The sequence below is a fragment of the Pezoporus occidentalis genome, unplaced genomic scaffold (genome assembly GCF_034315485.1).
Source record: "Pezoporus occidentalis ecotype Australia unplaced genomic scaffold, CSIRO_AGI_Poc_V1 ctg15, whole genome shotgun sequence".
NCBI lineage: Eukaryota > Metazoa > Chordata > Aves > Psittaciformes > Psittacidae > Pezoporus > Pezoporus occidentalis.
The window spans coordinates 4,221,730-4,244,056 of NW_026913316.1; the positions used below are offsets into that span (position 1 = coordinate 4,221,730).

The window sequence follows — 22,327 nt, forward strand, 5'->3', positions numbered from 1 at the left end:
ACGCAGCCTTCTCTTCTCCAGGCTGAACAGCCCCAACTTTCCCAACCTATCATCTTTATACGGGAGGTGCTCCAGTCCCCTGATCATCCTTGTGGCCCTCCTCTGAACTTGTTCCAATAGCTCCCTGTCGTTTTTATGTTGAGGACAACAGAAATGCGCGCAATACTCCAGGTGAGGTCTCATGAGAGCAGAGTAGAGGGGCAGGATCACCTCCTGCTGGTCATGCTCCTTTTGATGCAGCCCAGGATACGGCTGGCTTTCTGGGCTGCGAACGCAAGCTGCTGGCTCATGTTAAGTTACTCATCTACTAGAAATAAAAGATAACTATTTTATGACTCGATAGAGACATATGTGGACATGCATAGAACTTGTTGATTTAATTGCTTTTTAAAACTGCAAATAGGCCAAATTCTTAGCAAATATTAACAGGCATAGTATCTTTGATTTCAGTGGAGTTTACGTCCATTTAGACCATCTGAGTATCTATTGCAAGTTTTGGTAAATGTTATCAGGGATTCAGCTAATTTGTTATTTCATATATACACACAATTGTATCTTTAGATTCAGCAGCCCTCTTGATCTGCTTTTCTTTCCCATACAGACCCAGCACCTCCAATTTGGAAATGCCCTTGCATGGAAGAAGCTACTATTGGTGTCATGCTACTGTCTCTCACCAAAGAGCACATGGATGGCAAGAAGGCTGCCATTAAAGATCTCAGCCTCGCTTTCCACAGAGGTCAGATAACAGCACTCTTGGGACCTAATGGAGCTGGCAAGACAACAATTATGTAAGTAAGTCTGCTGTTCAGTGCTATTACACTCCTCTCTGATCTCTGCTATGCTTTCTCACTTCAAAATATTGTGAATTCTTTCCTATGTTTTTTTTTTCTTTTCCTCCCCAAATAAATATTTAATAAACTCTCCAAAGCATATGGGAAGCGAAGGCTATATGTCTACAACAAAAGCAATGTAATGAGTAAAGAACCGAGTCCTCTGTGCCACTGAAACATGATGTAATAGTTCAGGGGCAGCTTAAGTAGGAGCTGAACACATTTAGTTGTGGAGTTAAACGCGGCTCAGGAAAGTGTTTTTTTGGCATTCTTTTCTGGCATTCCATGTGTACTCCTATCGCACACAGAGTGTGATGGGCGTTTTGTGGTTTGTTACTAGAGGTTGCACGGGACTTCTTTCTCGGCAGTTAACCAGAAACAAAAATAACAAAATGAAAATGACATTTAAAAATTTCTGAAGTAAGAACTCTATATATTTCTACCTTTATGTTAACTATAATCAGCTTTAATAAAACCAGTGATGCAGAATGGGACCCAATCTAGACTTAGTCCTCAGCTAGAATACACACTTGAAAAAGGAAACAATGGTCTGTTATATTTGTTTGGGAAAAAAATGAATTCTGTTATTTGGTTCTGGAATTAAGAAAATGAAGGATTGTTGAGATTTAAAAGAAAAAAAACCTCAAAACTAAAAAAGAAAAATCAAAAAAAGCTCAAAGCAGTGCTTCTGCATCTGTTCTCAGCTGAATGCCTCAGGAAATCCAAGTGTGAGCTATGTAATACAGTCATTACACGTGATCTTGCTGAATGTTTTGCTTTCTTGTATCAGGTCATTGTTGGCTGGTCTGTATCCACCCAGCTCTGGTACCATTATTATTAATGGAAAGGACATACATAGTGATCTGGCTGCCATCAGGACAGAGCTGGGTGTTTGCCCACAGTATGATGTCCTGTTCAATGTACTAACTGTGCGAGAACATCTGCTGTTTTATGGATCAGTGAAGGCACCTGGCTGGACAAAAGAACAGTTGAATCAGAAAGTCAGTGGGTAAGCTTTTTTTCATTTGTTGAAAACTGTCAAGTAAATTGGTACTGTCTCTTGCAAGCCAGTCAAAGAAGAAAGTGCTAAAGCAAAATTGCAAGTAGAAGTAAATAGAAACCGCAGGTTTTATATGAGTTTTTGAAAATAGATGTACTAGTTTCCAACCTTTACTTGAATGTGCTTGTTGTGAAACTGTCAATATTTGAAATCCTGTTATAAAGAACCATCAAATAAAGATGTTATGACTGGAGTGGAGGTGGTAAGCATGGTAGCAGCGGTAGTGGTTCCTGCCTCATACTGTCTGCCTTACCTCCCTCCATGCTGGAGAGACAGATAGAAAGTAAACTGCTGTGACTTCACCCTGAGTTTTCAGATAAGTCAACACTGACTATGTGTTTACTATCCTATTTTCCATCACCTACAATAAAGGGAAGATTGGAAAACCAGAAGAGGCAGGCAAAGGCAGTACTTGTTATAATCTTTTTAAATAAGCCATCAACTTTTTCCTTTGTCAAATTCAGATTTTAAGTGTGTTTAAGAAATGAAGGGCTCTGAGAACAAGCAATCCAATAGGAAAAAAAAGCCAGAGCTCTGATGTCACCTCAGAGGATTTGCCACTTGTCAGGTCGAGAATGTTTCCTAGTGGGTCTATGCTGCTACCTGTTGATATAGTACTAGATCTTAATTTTTTGCATCATGTATATTAAACAGCTAGTAAACCATACAAGGTGAGATCTTGCTCACCAGTAACAAACTGGTTCATTTTCTGGACTTTAGGGAAAAAATGTATGCTTTTCTAATAGTGTGTCAGTGTAAATAGTTTTTGTTTACCTTCTAAATCATGCTAGACTGTGTGAAGGACTGGGCACTTCCATGCTTTAACAGAAAAGAATGCCAAGCTGATGGGACTTTTCTTTGAATGTACAATTAGGCCTATGCAGACACATTTGTGGCAGAGTGGCTTTCCTTTTCAGTAGCTGTCAGAAAAATCCATTACTTAAAAATTCTGATCTGAAAAATTTCTGGTGTGGGACATTGCATTCTCTCTAGAAAACCAGAACCAACTCTGTAGGACAATAAACCCAAATCAAATTTTGTTTTTGTTTTAAAATTTCTGCAAAATAATATCCTGTATTTTATTGTACTTAGACTTCTGAATTGCCATTTCAGCAGCAGTCTGTCATACTAATGACATACAAGAATATTCAGAACTCTACAGGCCTTGCTACTAAGAAAAAAATATTTTATTTTAAAGGCATTGAGTTCTTTAAAATATTTCAGACAAACTAGAAATGCAGCAAAACAATGAAAAAAATTTGCTTTTCATTAAGCAAAAAAAAAAGGACTCCAAAGAGATTAAGAATAATTTTCCTGGATATATATCTATACAGTAATTATAGGAACCTGTTTTCTTTAAAATTAACAATTCTCTCAGGTTAAATGGCATGGTTTACATACTGCATATGCATTCAGATGATTCAGGGGATTAGCTTAGGACTGTTGAGTCTTTTCTGTCTTACTTGCCAGGCTAATAGAAACTGAAACCTTTTAGGTCAATGAGTGGATGTTCAATGTAATGAAAAATAAATCAGTGGTCTTTCAGTGCTGCCTTTGTTGACCGTGTTTCCGCATACTGCTCAGAGGCAAGTTAGTCAGAGGGCAGGGCTGAAAAGGCAATGTCTGTGAGGTATCTCTAAGTCCTTAACACAGGAATTACATTAGGTTGGATTAGGTAGTATTATGCTACATAGGGATCACTAATCTGTTTAGATCACAGAAATATGTCTTCAACAAAAAAAAAAAGAAAACAACCCCAAAACCAAAAAAGATTTGATATGTAGCTACAAAAACTGAAGCACTGTTTGAGTTATGAAATGACCATCTTTACCATGACATAAGAGGCTATACTCTAGAGTTTGCTGAAATTGTTACACAAATTGGCATTTATTTTATTGGAATTAATTTCAAAATTGTCTGTTCTTATCCTGCACAATACTTTCCTGCACAATATTTATCCAGAATTTGTATTTCAGGGGGTGATGAGCATTTATACTACATAGGTAGAGAAATATTTTTTTTTCCCCTATTTTTCTTGTCACCAAAAAGTGTAATGTCAGAGGTAGTGTTGTTTTCACTTTCCATTTACAGTGACTTTTCAGTAATTCAGCTCTGAGAGCACATGGTGTGACTGGAAGTAAACTTTTCCAAAATGTTTCCCATTTCTGAACTTTAGAGCTCTGGAAGATGTGGATTTATCCCAGCACCAGTACAAACCAGTTGGAGCTCTTTCTGGGGGAATGAAAAGGAGGCTGTCAATTGCTATCTCATTCATTGGAAACTCAAAGACAGTTGTTCTAGATGAGCCCACCAGTGGAGTAGATCCATGTTCTCGACGTAGCATCTGGGATGTTATTCTGAAGTATAAAGCTGGTACAAAGCCTACACACATAATTTGCTGCTTACTTTCCTTTCTGTAATTCTGTTTCAATCAATTTAATCAGGATCTTCAGAATATTACTAGTACCATTCAGTAACTAAATACATTAATTTCAGAGGTAACATTTAATCTAACTTGAGAAACTACAACAGCCAAACGAGTTTACAAAACTTATCTGTTATCTCACAGAAGGATGTCTGGTGTGACAGAAGATTGAGCTTCGTTTTGAGACCTGTCCTCAAGTTTCTCTTCTCTTACCATTTTCTTTTTTGTTAGCTTCTCAAAATTATTTTCTGGTTTTCATTTCCCATTTTTCACATATCTGTGTAGAGATGCGTATATACTTCTAACGAAAAAAGAATCGTCAGTCAGTTTGCTACATTAATTTTTAAGTGCCATAAGGTAAAAAACTGTGGGAAGCAAACTCTTCAGCTAGTGAGCACTCAACTAGCTGTAATAACTCACAGTGAATGATCCATTGAAACAGACACTGCTGTTATGTGATTTTAAGGCACCTCTCACACTCTTAAAACAGCTTGAAGTCATAATGCTTAATATTGCTTACATGTATAATACAAGGCAATGCACGCTTAGACTTGACTCTAATTCAGGCTGTAAATCTAAATGCAGATTTTTTTTTTGTGTCTGGCATTTATGTTTTGAAGGGAGCTAAAACACGTTCCCTTAAGGTTAAAGTATCCTCGTGAAAGCACAAAGTGTTTCTCTAGAAACCAGGTTTTTGTAGACATGTACCAATCTTTCTGATGCAGGTTGCACGTTGGTCTTTACCACTCACCATCTTGATGAGGCAGAGGTGCTCAGTGATCACATTGCTATCCTGCAGTGTGGCCAGCTGAAGTGCTGGGGTTCTCCCTCTTATCTGAGAGAAACATATGGCCAGGGACACAGTCTAACGCTGACAAAAAAGGTATGCTAAAAAGGTACTGTAGGGAGTTTCACAGTGCCTGCCAAGTAATGGCTGTGTATATTCTAAGGGAGGTGTATGTCGCTGCAAGGAAGTAATATGTGATAGATTATTAGAAAGCCTGCAAAACACATTTTTATTAGCTTTCTTGGTAGTTTTTCCATGGGTGGCACTATTATTATAATTATTATTATTATTACTACTACTACTATTATTATTCTTTAGAAGATCACAATTACGTCTTTGAAATTGATGAATTTCAATATTTAGCTGAAAAGTGCTTTGTCTCACTTTTTTTATTCCTGGGAAGTAGTCTCTTTGTCCCAGGTTTGAAGCAATTTCATCAGTGGAAATTTTACTCTATGAATTTTATTACTGGGTCCCATACTTCTGGTAATATTTATTTTTTTGTGTGCTTTATTATCTTTCTTTCTCATAGCCTTCTGTGTTTGAAATCCAGGATCCTAAACATACTGTTCAGGTCACATCTCTTGTACAGACCCACATCCCAGAAGCCTTCTTGAAAGAGAACAGTGGGACTGAGCTGACCTATGTGATTCCAGAAACGGCAAACAAGACCTCTTTTAAAAGTCTTTTTCAGGCTTTAGATCAAAGCCTGCATCGTCTACATGTGACTGGCTATGGCATTTCTGACACCACCTTGGAAGAGGTACTTTTAGTTTTTCTATGTAATGGCATTTTCTTGGTTATATAAACCTGTATTAGCTTCCAGCTACTCTTGATTGTATCTTCCATAGTGCATAACACTTTATTGTGAAATTTGTGATATCTGAAACTGCATCAGTAGTTCTGGGTTTGCTTTGCAAGTTTAGACTTGTTCATCTTGCATATCTGTGGAAAAAGATACAAATAGAACTCAAATAATGCAAATAAACCTAAAATGACAATTGTTCATGAAATTTATTGAACCAATATGCCACTATGCGGAGCTTCTATACCGTGAAGTGGTCCACTGGGAGACGTCTTTTAGCACTATGTTGATTTACAACATAGGTTTTTAGGACCCTTCACAAGCATAAATGATCTCTGTTTTCACACTTGTTTTTAAACTGCACTCCAAAGGGTCATCTGCTAGCAAGTATGTGGTTTCCTTTGAAGTTAAGCTCTATGCAGCTGAGTCATTTAAAAAAAAAAAAAAAGGCATCTCTTCGGTGTTTATCTTATAAATGACCACAGTGCACAAAGCTAGCATGGCAAGCATTTGCTATGGCAGGGTGATAAATCACAGAAGTTCGATAAACATGTTATATGGTGCTATAAATCACATTCCTGATACACAATTCTGAGGCAAGTCAAAAGCTTCTTGAAAAATTGTTATTTTCTTTCAAATTATGTAGGTGATTAACATGCTATAAGAAAGAATGCTCTTCAGTGCCTAACTTCATAGACTGTGAGTTAATGTATATATTGAGAGCCTTTTTTTTATGTCCCTATGGGATATCATAGCACTTTGCGGAACCAGCATGTGTAAAGTAAATGTGAAGTTGTTATGGAATACAGGAAGCTTCCTCAGTGTGCTGTATCTGTTATTCAGTTGAGAGTTTTCTTTTGGCTGTTTTCTGCAGGGAAGGTTAAAAAAAAGGTTTAAAGGCGGTATTGGATATTGATATGTAGTTCTTTAGCTTGAGGACTTAATACATTAATTTGGGGTGATTTCTGTCATCTCTGCATCTCATCATTAGTTATTGTTGCAATCTCAATTCTCCATTTTCTTATCAAAAGCCTCTTTGCATTGGCAACTAAATGGCTAGCACATAATAGCGCTATTTAGTCTATTCAAACAATTCAATCTGGAAACAAAGAACTCTTACTTTAAAGGAAGAAATGTCTTCCAATTTTCATTTTATCCTTTCTTTTTGTCTCTCATACACTCACCATTATTCTTTTTCAGTCTGAGGGACACTTGCACTCTCTAGAAGTCCATTCATACTTCAAAGTGCACTTCAAAATCATGAAGTTCTAACAAAATCAGTTCCTGAAACCTTGTATCTCATTAATATCGTATTTGCTTCATTTTGGGTTTTAAATATGTTTTCCAGCCATTTGTATTTGTGTACTTTATAATGCTTGCAATCCAAAGAGTGTTAGCAGAACTGAAAGGAGGATGGAAGAGTGGTTAATTAAATTGAGTGGAACAACCCTGGAGGTTTCAAAGCTTATGTCTTTCTTGCTTTGATTTGAGGAGAGAATACAACCATTGAAACATCTTTGCAAAATAAGGTGTGTCTAAATACCTGTTAATGGCGCACTATAAATTCTCTTCCTTGAAATGATCAGAGAGTTTGCTCCTGAAATTTCCAGGGAAAGCCATATACCTCCTTGAAATAGTTTAGCCTTAAAAACTATGCAGCTTCTAAGGAGATTCTGTTTTGTGAAGGATGTTCTAAACATCTCTGGTGCTCTGAAAGAAGTAGCCAAGGCAGTGGCTGCTCCTTGCAAGTAAGGCAGTCCTCAACAGCTAGTATGGCTACCTGCTCTCTCCATTCCCATGAGTGGCTGAGGTGGTACTTCAGTGTCTGGCATGGAGCAAGCTTGCAGGGGCAAGTGCTAGAATTGAGTCATGCTACTCCTTACCTATTTTAAGCATGTTCCTCAAAAACAGTTTCTTCCTGTGGCTTTGAACTGTGCCAAGTGTCTGTCTCCCCCTGAGTGTGTATCTAAGTCTGACAGTCAGAAATGTTCCTGTTTAGCAGATAACAGTTGACATGCTTGCAAAGGTTCCTCAGTTAATTCATGCACAGTGAATGGCTCTAAAACTGCTTCTGCATTGCTCTACTTAGTCAAACATACCCATAGCTATGGAGGGCTAGGCTCAGCATGTACTTCCTGGAAGATAATATAAACCCAATGTGAATAGAAAATGTAGTAGGGCCCAGAAATCCTGCTAAAATATTAGTTAGTGCTTTTAGATGATAAAGGACTGTCTACAGATGTTGGCTAGTTTTTTTGTTGCTCTTGTTTTTTTTTCCCCCACCTTTACTTTCTCTTTCTTTCAGCCACCTTGGTTTTCTGCACTTTTTCACTTCAGGTCAAAATGTGTTTTAGGAATGATAATTGCAGTGAAGTGTCAAGGATACTATGCCACTATAGCAGCGGACCAGGCTTGTTTTTATGAGGCTGTCCCAAAGAAGGAATCAGGAAGAAATGAAGTAGTAGCTGCCTAGTACATCTCAGAGGGCTACAGGAAATGTGCATTTCCTCAGGTTCTCCTCTACAGACAGCCATCTGGAAAAATCCTTGGTTAGATGTGGACTTGCAAGCCATAGCAGAAATTAAGCAGAAATTGCTAAGATGTGTAGGGAAAGGGATGCAAGAACACATTGTCTCTCTGTCATCATGTCTAGTCCTGACTTTTCCAGGTCTGTTTGTTTTGAAGGGTACTTTGCTAATAACATTGTTAGGCTAATACTACTTCTGTCCACAATATCTTGTGCACCATTAGATAATTTGTCATGTTGCTGTACAGTCTAGTCCCTAATGATTCCCATGTTTAATGGGATGTTTGAGAGCTGCCTGGATACTATAGGAGGACTGGGCAGAGCAGCTGGCCTTCTGTCTTTAGAGCTCTGCCAGAATAACTGCATCAGTGAAGCTGCAGTGAGCACAGCCCATATTAGAAAAATAGATGGTGGTTTTGTTTCTTTTCTAAGGCATAGTTACATTCTTTCTTGTGATTAAAGAAGGAAAAGTCTGTCTGCAGCTTCAGCAGGAGTTTTGGATCTGAACTGTGTATGTGCAGGCAACACTTTTGTAATGTATCCTTCATCCTAGCCAGAGACGGTTAATTCCTTTGTGGTTTTAGTCGGTTCACTTCAGTTTGCTTGATGGAATTGGTGTGCAGAGGAACCATTTGCAAACAGGCCCGAGGCAACAAATTAGAATGTGGCTTTGGGCAGTTAGGATTTCCCTCCAGAGTCCTATAATAAAATGTCTGGAGGTATTAATTTCTTCTGCCCTTGCAGTTGTTAATGACCAGAAGTGCTCTCTGAAAGCTGGCAGGTAACAAGTGCAATCAATAATCACTGTTAAATAGCAATTACATTGACTACAGAAAATATGGTTATTGTAACAGTCAGACCTTAGCAAGTCAAGAAATATCTTTCCGTAACTATACAGTACTTCACATTGACTCTTTTTATTTTCTATTGTATAAGATCCTTGGAAACAGGGAATTTTTTGTTATAACTGCTATCAGGTTCTCAGGTTCTTTTGTGGGAAGAAATAAACAGTTTCTTAATGATTTCTGAAATTTGCACTGTGATTATAATCAAAGTCTTGCAGCTCAACACAGACATGAAAAAGAAGAAGAAGGATTTCATCAAAAGAAAGCAAAAATTTATTTGTACTTTTGCTGTTTGATTAGAGATGCTCATGGTAATTCTGTTAATTTTTCTTTTTGTCTGAAATATCTAGATCACTGTTTAAATTGCAGGTCAGGTTAAGGTAAAAATATGTTAATTTTATTTTTCATCTGAGCTTACAGGAAGGGGGTAAGTGTTAGTAACTGACTCCCTATGAAAGCTGTTCCAAAATTCTGCAAGGCTGAGGGACTGATGAATTGAATACAACTCTATGAAATTCAAAGAATGTTATGTGGGCAGAACTGTGTAACAGGATTAAGCAAGAAGCAATAGGTCAAACACAAATCTATTTGGCAAAGTGTATACACCTTTAAACAGATCTCATGATTATAAAGTTGGTGGATTCTTCTGTTTTTTTTTTTGTGATGTTACCTTTAAAACCCTTCTGATGTGTGTCGCCCTGCCTAGGAAGATTCAACCCTTACAATTTAACTTTAGTGCAGTTTCCTAGATTGTTACTTTTATAAAAAATTACTTCAGTTTTTCCCACAGTAATTTTAGGTATCAGGTTTCTATTATGTTCTTCCAATTCAGGATAAGAATGCTGATGGTTTTGCTACAGAACACACATTATTGCCCAGTCTTCTCCATAGTATTAATTAGACAGGTCTTTGTTAATGTTGACTACGCCTGATGATTGCATTGCATTCTTTAAATATCTTTCAATATCAATAATGTTATTGCCCATATGCTTGCATAAATCTATGGACCCTTCTCAGATTTTTGGTTCTGTAGAATTCTGTACGTTAGATTTAGTACTGGTACATGTAGAACTATTTGATAGCAGTTCCAGTTGTGCCCACAGATTTCCATCTAACTTATCAGAAAAGACTTGAAGCTGTCTACATGCCTTTAGTAAAAAACTGTAGTAACTGATTTCCGCAATATACCACAGTTTAGGAGCATAAAATATCAACCAAGAGCAACCAGTCTACTGAAAAATCTTTGCAGATAGTAGTGTGCATGGGCCAGCAATACATTGTATGGGTGCTTTTGCATCTATTGGCATTTCTTCTTTTTCCCTTATCCCCAGGATTCTTCCTCTCGAGAGCTTGATTAATTTTATAGTCATATTCCAGGAGGGTGGCTACAGCAGCCGCTGCTAACATCTGGCAATGTGGATGTTTGGGATATGTAAAGTAGTTTCTTAGAAAATGGATTCTAATTTCTTTTTTTCCTATTTCATGAAAGGTTTTTCTGAAGCTACTGCAGGACTCAGAGAAGATGCCCTGCGTTCCACGGACAGCACACCTGGACCATAGAAATGGTGCTGAATCATCTTGTAAGTATAAAATTAGGTACCTCCTGAAGCAGCCAGATTTATAAAGATCACAAATACAAAGGTAAACATGCACAAAGTTCCCAAAGTTGAGGAATGCACAAGCAGATTGAGAATACTGCCTGGCATCATCTAGTAATACTTTTTTTCTCTTTGTCTGTGTAAAGTGATCTGCCATGGAGAGTAAGTTTTTATTTGCACTGCAATTCACCTCTGTATCATGTTAGAGTTGTCTTCCCACCCTTCTGCCATGTATAAATGTGAACACAAGCATTCTCTTCAGGTATCAGCATTAACGTACTGCCTCCTACTAGACCCTGAAAAAAATTACCCTCTTTAACTCATATTGACAATGGATAAATATTGCTGAGGTATACCACTGATGTAAAATCTGGAAGTTATTAGAAAAGTGTATTCATCTCCATATATGTGCAAATAAAAAAATAAATAAAAGCTGTTGCCCCCCAGAGTAAAGATCATTTATCCTCTCAAGTGGCATGTTATTTCAGGTTCCCTTCCATGCTTGCTTGTTTTAAAACAAGTTCCTTCATGCTTTCTGTTTCCCTGCCCTGCAAACCTTTACATTTCTGAAACCTTAGGAAGCTTCTTATATAAATCACAAATGTGATACCTTGCAAAATGCAACTCAAGTTCTCTAAAAACAATGCCCACCAAGCTGATCAATATTTTCTTATTGGTTCTGTGATTCTTATGCGTCTCTACTTACAATGTTCCTTGTTATAGTAATGGAAATAATAATTTTGAACAAAGCTTGTGTTAGTTGTTAAGATAAATTCAGTTGGATCTGCTGGTAATGAGTAATCAATGCCAAGAATTGTGGCCTGAGAACTTTTCTCGCAAAGTACAAAGACTTGATGACTTTTTCCAGAGGGCCTTTTTGCTACACTACTTCAGTCCCTGTTGAATCAATGAAGATGTAACTATACAGCAAAAAAAACCCGAGTGGTGAGAAGATGACTTCCATTAAAATACAGTTTTGAATATCCCTTAATTTTATAACCACCAGTTATGTATTTCTTCAAGGCTCAGCTAGGATATCCAAACCAATTTCAAATCAAAACAGTCTGTCTTCTTCACATTGCATTTTCCTTAAAGAGTAAGATTTACAGTTCCTAAAGTAGTGAAAACAGAATATGCTGTACCTAACAACTTCTTATCTTTCACCATCTGCAAAGCTTATAACCTAGTATTTGTTCAAGTTATTACATTAATAAAGAATCTAGTAATCAGAGACTCTGCAGTATTTCAGTCTGATAAATTATAGCAAGGATATGTAATGATAATGCCATTTCTTTGGGGATGAGTGTATTGAGTGTAGTGGAAAATTGTCATTCATGCCTATGACTGTCATTCATCATTAAGGACAGTTGTAAAGTGTAGGCATAAGGGATCTGGGAAATGGTCATGAAAGGTATCCATCATTGTCAAAGCTAAACAGAATACTCCATGGGCAATACCTTGACCTGTATAACTTTGTCTTTGAAAGCAGATTCAAAGGCAGTCAAACTTTCTGTTGTCAAAGTAGTCAAATGAATTTTCTAAATCCCCTGGAGCAAACAGCTGGGTTATTGAGAAGATGACAGGATGTTGCTATTTGATTTGTAAAGGAATTTGGAATAGAGAGCTGCTTTGACAAAGCATGGATCTGAGCACAAGCAGAGGTATTGTCTATCCTTTACTGGTACCCAGCCCTTGAGGCATCAGGATTGTGCAGAAGCCAAAATGTTGTCTCTTGTCTCCCAGAGAAGAGAAGTGTACATGTGCCTTCTTAAATGAATCTACAAAAAGCAGTACATGATTTAGGCTGATGACCAGTGACAAAACCAGGCAAAAGCCATTGCTTCAGCAAATTATGACAGCATTTCACTGAAGTTGGAGTTTTGATAATTTCTGTTTATGTTTTATAGTGTCTTATTGTACTGGCTCTCGCTGGAATGGCGTTAATTTTCTGCCTAACAGCTCTTATGGTGCTGTGCTTCAGATTTGTGACTAAAACAGTCTTAGTAATAGACCAGTGTTTTGGTTATTGCTGAGCAGTGCTTGCAGTGTCAAGGTTCTTTTTCCCATTCTGACTCTCCTCCCTGTGGTGAATAAGGCTAAGTTTGAGCAAGAAGCTGGGAGGTGACATGACCTGGACAGCTGAGCCATTGCTACCAGACTCATGTGATTACCTTTGCATTCCCTGTGGTTTTGTTCTTGTTTGGTTGTTTTTGTTTTCTTTCATTTGTTTGATTTTTCTTTCCCTTCATTTCTTCTTCACAAGTTTTCTTGCTTGCTGTATTCCTAGTCTCTCCCCCATCCTGCTGGCAGAGAGAGAGTGAGCTCACAGCTGTGTGGTGCTTAGCTGCTGGCCAGGGTCAACACACGACAGTCATGTAAAATAAACTCAGAATCATTTGACCCATTCTGAATGCAAATATTGGAGGTAAATAGTAGTCTATTCATTAAATTATGTAACAATTTCAATATTGATAATTTTAAGATGCAAAGCACACTTTGTAATTTCTAGTGGTTTAAGTTTCCTCTGTGGAAGGTTAACTCATAATATTTAGCTTTATTACAATTAAAAAAACTTAGAATAAAACTCACCTTTTGGTGATAATAGTTAACAATTTTAAGTCAGGAAATGCCTAAGAGTGCAGGCATAATACATGAATATATTATAATAAAGGCATGCATAATTAATTTCTACACAACTGGGGCACACAGTTGATGGTTATTGTTTTGTAGATATATACAGAGCATGCAGGAAAGAGGTTGGACTGAGATTGCAATGACTGCATGACAAGATCATTGGAGCCAAATAGCCTTGAGAAAATGGAGAAGCCAACCCTATGGAGTCCAATAAAAGTATCATAAATTACAGCAAGCAGTCTGTGTACACAAATAATCAGGAGAGCTAAGAGAAAGTCTAAGGGGTGACTAGTTAACCATGGGTAAATACCAAAATATTCTGAGCATATGCAAAAGCAGGCAATAAGATAGAAGAATGGGCTCATTGGATCATCAATGAATCAGTGCTGCAAAATTAAAATATTCAGATATCTTGCTAAAGAGACAAATTTTTGTAGCATTCTACATCTCAGAGATGTTTGGAAGTTACCAGCTTTGATTATAATCTCTTTTGGCAAAAAAATGCAGTTGGAACCCGAGATATAGCGAAAACTGAACTGTACAAAATTCAAAATGGATAAAATTATATTTTTCACACAGTCAAAAATGACATTACTTAGTGTCCATCAACTTCTTCAATAAGTTGGCCACTGAGAATGTTTGAGTGGAAGCAGGTTGATTCATAACTAATTTTTATGGTTGCTTACACCTTTCTCTGAAGCAGCTGTAGCTGTTGTCAGCCATTTTAAAGGATTTGGAGCAAAATATTAAATTGCTTCTATTAGGATTGAAGAGATCAACAACATAGAGCACTTAATGTGCTTCTGAAAGCTAATTTAATTCAGCAACTGTAGCTGAAAAAAGCAGTTATCTATAGTAAAACATCACACTGAAGAGCTTTCAGTGAATTTTAACTACGTTTCAACTCTGCCTTTGGATTATTATCATCAGTGATACTGAAGTATATAATCTTGCTTATGAAAAAAAAAAGGAGGACTGCTGCAAGGTATTGGTAGAATGGTAATGAATCATTCCTAAAGAGTGACTTAGATCACTTGAAAAGCTGAATCTATTCTAAATAAAGTGTGGTTTAATTAAGCTAAATGCTGGGCAATGTATGTAATGAGGAGCAATATCCTAGAAAACATTGACTTTGAAAGTTACCTACCAATCCTAGTGAAAAAGCGCTTTTAAACAGTATAGCTGAGATGATTTATGTTTCAATTTAATGTACAAAAGGATGTGAAGAGGTCAGTTTGACTATCAGAACAAAATTGATGAGACTGATGCTACAATAGCATGTACAACTTTTATGTCCATGTTTTTAAGTTTGAATGCCTTTAAGGAAAGTTGAGAATTTGGAAATTGAACAGAGAAGATTTAACACTGGAGGCTGGAGATGAAGTCCTTATAACTGCTTATAAAGGCACTGTCAGGGGTCAGTTAATGTAGTTTATGGAATAAAAGATGGAGAAGTGGTTTGCTTAAAAAAGTACAATTCTTTTTTTTTAATCCATGGAGAATACTGTCTATTAAGGTATAGTTCTAAGTTTTACAGGGACAGAAGTGATAACTGGAATATAGGAAACATTAAGAGAAACAAACATCTGTAAGCTAAAGGCAGGCACTTCTCCTATAGGTTAGTTAACAGTTGCAGTTTGTCTACCCTGCAGTTAGTATTTTCCCTCTCCTGATGCATTTGACACATGCCTGGGGCCTTTGCAGAAAATGCGTGACAGTAAAAGGTGTTACTGATTTCTGCACATGGGTGGAATTTGATGTCTATTGATCAGTGATCAAGTGGTTTCTTCTGTTCTTAGAGAGGAGCTTTTAGTACATTATGACAAATTGAGTTTGTTATAATTACAAAATGAAGGTTGCCAGTATTTTTTATAATATGTTTGAAGTTATAACATCAGTTTTTAAGTGGAACACTCTTCTTTTATTTCCCTGTAACATTCTCCTAAAAGGCCATAAGAATTATTTTGGTGATCCACCTTGCAAAATGTAACTTGATTTTCTGAGTAGAAAACTGGACAGTAAGTAGCAGTTGCTACTTACTAGCCAGTTTAGAAGTGGCTGATGGAATGAAGACTGATACTAAAATTTTCAGATTTTTGCCAACTACTGATAAGGAGAAGATACAGCATCTCAGTTTTCCATTATCTTACATACATTATGTTTTCCTTCAGCTTTTTCATTGTTTTAATACTCCTCAACCTTGCTTCTTTTTTCCTTTTGTCACTCTTTCAGGATTCTCTAAAGCATAGAATGAGGATGAAATACCTTTATAATATTACCTATAAGTAATCAGAAAAAGATATCTGATCTCAAAAATGATATCACCTTGTTTAAGGTTTGCCTTAAATTCGTTTACCTTTAATTCGTTTTCTCAGTAAGTGCATAACTGTAACTCCTATCTTCCTGAAAGTAAGCAGTCATGTTCTCCCACTACCTCAAATGTGTTTCACTTTTTTTCACCCACTACTTTCTTCTCTCATCTGAATATTTTCCCTACCAGTTAATGTCCTTGTGATTGATGCCTGGTCCTTTTTCACTTTTCATCCACAGGGATAGATATCTTGGGCTCTTTGCTAGAAAGGCTTATACATCAGAGGGCTATTAAAAATCAATGGAAAGAGCTGTTTTCTAATAAAGAGAGGTACTCTTAAAATGCCAGCAAGCTGATCCACTTCCTGTTCTCCACGCTTTTGTCCTCCTATTCATCTCAACTGCTAGAAAATTAAAGAAGTGAATTCTCTTGCCTTCCTCATAGAGGCGTTTTGTTCTCTTCAGCTCTAAAGAAAAAAAGGGTCATTAAAGCAGCTGGTCAGTAAAGTACCTGCCAAAAAGGGGGCTCAGCTGAAGAGTATAGTTTTCTGCAAGTGGTAAAGCACCACAGAACAAAACAATAATCCCTTCTGAAATCTCTATTTTAAAAATCGTATGAATTGTCCATGACGTGCCGATGGAATTGAGTTGGTTCCATAATAGGTCACCCATATGACTTAGCTGCTTTTCTCGGCTCTGTCATTTGGTAATATTTCTTGTTCTTAAAGTGTAAGAAAGAACTTCATTTAGACTGCAAGGTATACTTGAAGAAAGGTGTTATGCTATGTAGATCCAGATGTCAAATTGTGATCTGAGGTTTATTGAGTATTTTCAGTTTCTAACTAATTGAAAATGAATGAAGAAAATTGTTGCATCACTCCATCTTATGATGAAAGAAGTGATGCCTTTTATATCCTGCCTAGAAAAAACAGAGAGACAGAGACTTTTTTTTTGAAATTGCTGGTCACTGGAACTGATATGCATGTAACTTTTCATGACTTTATGCATAGAATTTTTACATATCTATAATGCCTTCTAAACAGAAAATTGTATTTGATATTAACAAATAGTTGTTGCTAATCACTAGTCTTTAGGTTTTATATGCAAAGTAAAATCTGCTGGTTCCTTGCCTTGTTTTTATGTTACAGGTAGATTATGTATTTTGTAAATATTTTTTCCAAGTTTTCCTGGATGTGTCTATATTTATATATTTTTATAGAAGAAGACAGTGTATGTGCACACATGCACACAAGTATTTTTAAATATAGCTTTGCTTTGTTAATGCTTTTTCATCAGCAAATACAGATACTTTAACTTCTGTTACGTAAGTAATGTAAATGGTCAAATTTTGTAGGAAATGTTCATCATTAAGTAAGTATACTTACTTTTCATTCTGAAATGGAACATTGCTTAGGGAAGGGGCTTCATGGAGTCTTCTTAACATCTTGTGTCATCTAATAAGTAAAGGTCATTTGTAAGTAGAAGGTGGGGTACACAGTTGTCCTAGCAAGGCACTATTTGAGGTTGATACTTATGCATAAAACTAGATTTTCATGTGTCCAGTACCTTCTCAAAACTATCTCATTTGGTGAAATTGTTGTTTCTGCTCTGTCATTAGAATATTTATTTGTGTTACAAAAGACCACAAACGTTATCAATAGTCACACATTTGTTTTCCCAATACTAGTAACATTTAATTTCTCAAAGCTAACAAAAACCTATTTTAGGAGTTACAGGGACAACATCCAAAGCAGATTCAGTAAGAAAGGCAGAATGATGAGCAGCCAGAACTTAAGACAGAACTGAAATTCTTTTTGCTGTTTTGCAATAAACGTATATAGTTCATAAGATGACTCCTTGATAAGATTTATGTATTACACTGTTGCCAGTTAATTCCTCATTTGAAATGTTAAGTGAGACCTTATGACAGGTATTCCTGGTGTTGGACTTTTTTACAGGTAGAAATTTTTACCTATGGCGTTTTTTCTCTGTTTCTTAATATAATTTGCAGTTTATCTAGGTTACCATATCCATTGGATGCATTATGAAAAATGGAACTGTTGGTTCTTTTAAGCTCCTTGTAGCTGTTTAATATCACTATTTATGATATACAAGAATGCCTGAGGAAATAGATTATTCATCAAATACATTTTTCAATTGTTTGCTACAGATGCGGCTGAATAAAACATGCCTTGTGCAGAACTTGGTCATCTTTCAGTTTTGAACTGTTCCTGTGACCAAACTGAGATGATTTTATTGTTAATAGAGTAACTCCGGTAGGGACAGTGTCTAAAAATATTCTCAGTTATGGAAGTTGCAATGTTTTAGCCCAAGTACTTTGTTCCTATTAATACTTGCACAAATTGTAAAAGTTAAAGTGGCTAAGAATGTCTTTATCAGGGTGAACTCTTGGCCCTGCTGAAGAGGTTTGCTCCATTTGTTGTCTGAGTTTCCTCTGTAACTCATAGGAGGAGGCTTCCAGATTTTCAATTTCCTCCTTTCCAGAGGAGGTTTCCAGGAGGCTTGTTACGGATTGCTCTGTACAGTGCCTCCAAAGGCCACTCACTGTGAACTGAGCAGCTGCATAACAGAGGTCATCTGCAGTAAAAAAATGAAAAGTCCCCTTTCTGGAAAGCCTGTTACCCATGGGAAGTACTTGAGAAAGCTTGGTTTAAATATATTGCTTCTTCAACCCTTACTACATTTAATCTATCTAGTTTGAACATGCTAAAAAATTTAGCCTTGTCTCACACCCAAGTGCTGTGGTAGAGAAGATTCAGATTGTGTTTCTGTCCTGATCTTTCTCCAAATTTTCATCAGGCACAGCCAAAGTCTGCAACAAAATGGGTTATACCTCTATTTTCTACTTTAGATTCAGTCATAGAATTATAGAATTGTGGAATGCTTTGTGTTGGATGGGACCTTAAGAAATCATCTAGTTCCAAACCTGCCGTGGGCAGGGACACCTTCCACTAGACCAGATTGCTGAAAGCATCATCCAGCCTGGCCTCTTGGAATGTTGTAACCTTAGTCTACAGGCTGAATTCAGTGGTTTGAATTCTAATAGCTTTCTGAGTATTGATTTCCACTTCTACAAAGAAAAGTAACTGATCTCAAAACATGTGCTGCTTATTGTTATAAGAGGGTATATACTAGAGCAGGTGATGTATCTGATGGATGTTTGCCTATGCAAGTATAAATGTATTCTCTCTGCCAAGTCTGAGATATATACATATATATGTATATATCTGTGTATGAAATCAGCTGAGATTTTTTTTGGCAGTTGTGGTAGATTGTATTTCCCTGCTTTTACACTTTTAGAGAATACAGATTGAAAGTGCAAATGGGTTTCCATTTTGTAGCCACCATTCTGTGCCTATTTTTCAGTTGTTCCACCTCTTGTCCCATCTTCCACATGGCAGTTCATTGCAGGTGGATCACTGCAGGGGAGATAGTACTACAATAAAAGCATATCTATTTGGAAAATTATCTCCTGAAAATGGAAATTAACATATTTGTTAATGTTGCAAATTAATCATGCAGAAGTTCAGAATCAGAGAAATAGATGTCCCAGAATTGGAGTAATTTTCCTTTTCAGGGCGTGGTAGGATTGTGTTCACCTGGCTGAATATTTGTCTTTTATTTGTTTTTAAAAAATATTTCCATCTTACCATGTTGAAGGTGTTCTGTCTACAGTACAGTTTGCCACAAAAAGCTAAAAAAATACTTGGTGCTTAACTCCAACTTCTCTTTCAGTACAGTTTAAGCTGGCAGAAACGCTAACTAAAATGTAAAGAAGAGGTATAAATCAAGGCAAAGCAGAAGAAAACATGTAGCAACAGAGATTGTATTAGGCACTGAAAGTCACAGCTGTATAAATAAATAATAGCAACATAGAATAGTTAGGGTTGGAAAGGACCTTAAGATCATCTAGTTCCAACCACCCGGACATGGGCAGGGACACCACACACTAAACCATGTCACCCAAGGCTGTCCATCCTGTCCTTGAACACTGCCAGGGGTGGAGCATTCACAACTTCCCTGGGCAACCCATTCCAGTGCCACACTGCCGTTGCAGTAAAGAACTTCCTCCTTATATCCAATCTAAACTTCCCCTGTTTAAGTTTTAACCCATTTCCCCTTGTCCTATCACTACAGTCCCTAATGAAGAGTCCCTCCACAGAATCCTTATAGGCCCCCTTCAGATACTGGAAGGCTGCCATGAGGTCTCCATGCAGCCGTTTCCAGGCTGAACAGCCTCAACTTTCTCAGCCTATCTTCATATGGGCAGTGCTCCAGCCCCCTGATCATCCTCATGGCCCTCCTCTGGACTTGTTCCAACAGTTCCATGTCCTTCTTCTATTGAGGTACACCAGAAATGTACACAGTACACCATCGGGGTCTCACAAGAGCAGAGGGACAGGATCACCTCCTTTGACCTGATGGTCATGCTACATCTATAAACCCTATTTTTATAAATTATGGGAACAGTGCATTCAGCAATGTGTTCTCCTCTTTCATCAGGACCAGACTAGTTTAGGCAGACTAATTTGGATGGGTGTTCATCAAATCAGGTTGTCTGTCATTGTAACAGGCCTTTTTGGGTCTCTTTGATGTCTGTAGGGTAATGGATAGGAAGGCAGCACCACTGTTTCCCATTTCTTTATATTTGTACTCTATTTGTGTGCTTCTTACTGGAGGAGGGAAGAAAACTCACAATTTTGTACTAGAAAATTATTTCCTTCCATTGAAAATTATAACAGTGTTTTTACACCCAGAGGAAGTGCTTGTACCATTCCCTAAAAGTGTTGCAAACAAAATATATATATAATCAGTCAAGTTTCTGTTTGGCTGCATGTCTGCTCATTTTCATACTAGTAAGAACAACAAGTGTTTTTTTGATATCAGCTAACACTTCAGTGGCAACTAGGGTGTTATTTTTCCTAGCTGTTGTGGTGGCTATTATTGTTTATTATACTAGCAGCAGTATCTTGGAAACATAACCTAAAGACAAGCCCTGTCTCAACACCCTGTGGGCTAATAGTAAGGATAAAGAAAAACCAGTTTCTCAGTACCTTTGGCAGCTGGCAGTCATTTTAAGGCTGAATGCAATGAGTAGATAAAACTGACAAATAGGTTTGGGAAGGTAAGATTATAAATCATATCCATAAATTAAAAGCACAAGTCTCAGTTCACTGACTTTCTAACTACCGTATTTATTTGCTAAATGCCATTTGGACTCTTTCACTACCCAGATCTTCCTTTAAAATACAGAGCGGCTGTGATGCACATCTGTTCTAAAATTCTTATCTATTACCATACATGAGGTGCTGGTGCATGGTGTGGTATTTTTACTTTTAGAGGATTTTCTGTTTTTTTGATATGAGTGATAAAAAAGCTTAATGGATTTTTGCAGTGGTATGAGACTGGGTATTCTTGCATTAAATAGAAGGTTAAAAGAGTCAGGAAATGCTATGTGTATTTCAGTATTAGTTATGTGAATTCAGGAGGCTGGCTTATCTTCTTTGTATCTTGTATGGGCATTACAGGTAAATTAATGTTTCATATGATAGAGTTATAATGTCTACTATAAATAGACACAGATGTTTGTGAAGAAATAAAATAAGGAAAATGGAGATCTATTTTTTTAGTTTCTATCTAATTAGTATAATTGCTAAGAAATATTTTGCTTGCATTCAATGGTGCTCACCTGTTTGTTTAATACAGACAATAGTATGTTCTAACTTTGAAAAAAAGTGCAAGGTTTTGAAATTAAAGGGTGATATTTGTAATGCAAGTGAGGCTATGGTATGGCTGGAAAAAAATCAGTAGACTCCTTGAGTTAGATTCTTGCTTCCTTTAAAAATGTCCTGTTCTGAGTATTTTGTAGATCTTTGTAGCATCATACTCTGTTGATGGACTGTTCTAGGAACAGGTAGATTCAGATGGGCTCTGCTCAGGTTCACTTAATAACTTGCACAAAAGTTGGAGGTGTTAGGAGCTAGGAACAAATATTTTTGGGGTAGTCATTTGCTGCATTTAATGGGCTGTTGAGGACCTAGATCTTGTATACTATTCAGTTTGTTATTTTGATAATTATAATGTATTCTATTCAGTTGGATTATTCACTATAACACAAATTAGTCCTGTTTTTAATTATTTTTTAGTTTGCTAGCTAGTCACTCCAAAGCTCTCCTGCGGAAGGTAGGGTTAAGGTGCATCAGTGTGTAAGTGGAGTATTTTAGATTAGTGCTTAGCGTTTGTATCAGTTGTATTTCATATGAAAGCATGACTGGAAATTAATCATTTGAGCTGTTCCTTCTCTCCCAGCAACAACAGAAAGGTTGCAGCTCATTCATTTGTTAATAAATTGACATATGTTATATGTTGTACAAAACATTTTTCAGGTTACGTCATAGTGTTTTGTGAAAAAAAAAAACAACATCTAAAGACCAACCAAAAAACCAAAACAACCCCAAAATACAGATTTTTCTGACCTGTATGGA

General features: G+C 36.9%; 1 protein-coding gene across 2 annotated transcripts in view; it reads left to right on the forward strand.

The window, feature by feature from the left end:
• The window catches only part of ABCA13 (ATP binding cassette subfamily A member 13), a 174,440-nt gene that overhangs the window by 75,547 nt on the left and 76,566 nt on the right, over positions 1-22,327 (forward strand). For both annotated transcript variants that reach the window (XM_062610878.1, XM_062610879.1), the window contains 6 exons: positions 602-788; positions 1,621-1,839; positions 4,067-4,263; positions 5,041-5,198; positions 5,635-5,865; positions 10,769-10,859. In XM_062610878.1, coding sequence (XP_062466862.1) covers positions 602-788; positions 1,621-1,839; positions 4,067-4,263; positions 5,041-5,198; positions 5,635-5,865; positions 10,769-10,859 — 1,083 coding nt within the window. The remainder of the gene's footprint in view (positions 1-601; positions 789-1,620; positions 1,840-4,066; positions 4,264-5,040; positions 5,199-5,634; positions 5,866-10,768; positions 10,860-22,327) is intronic.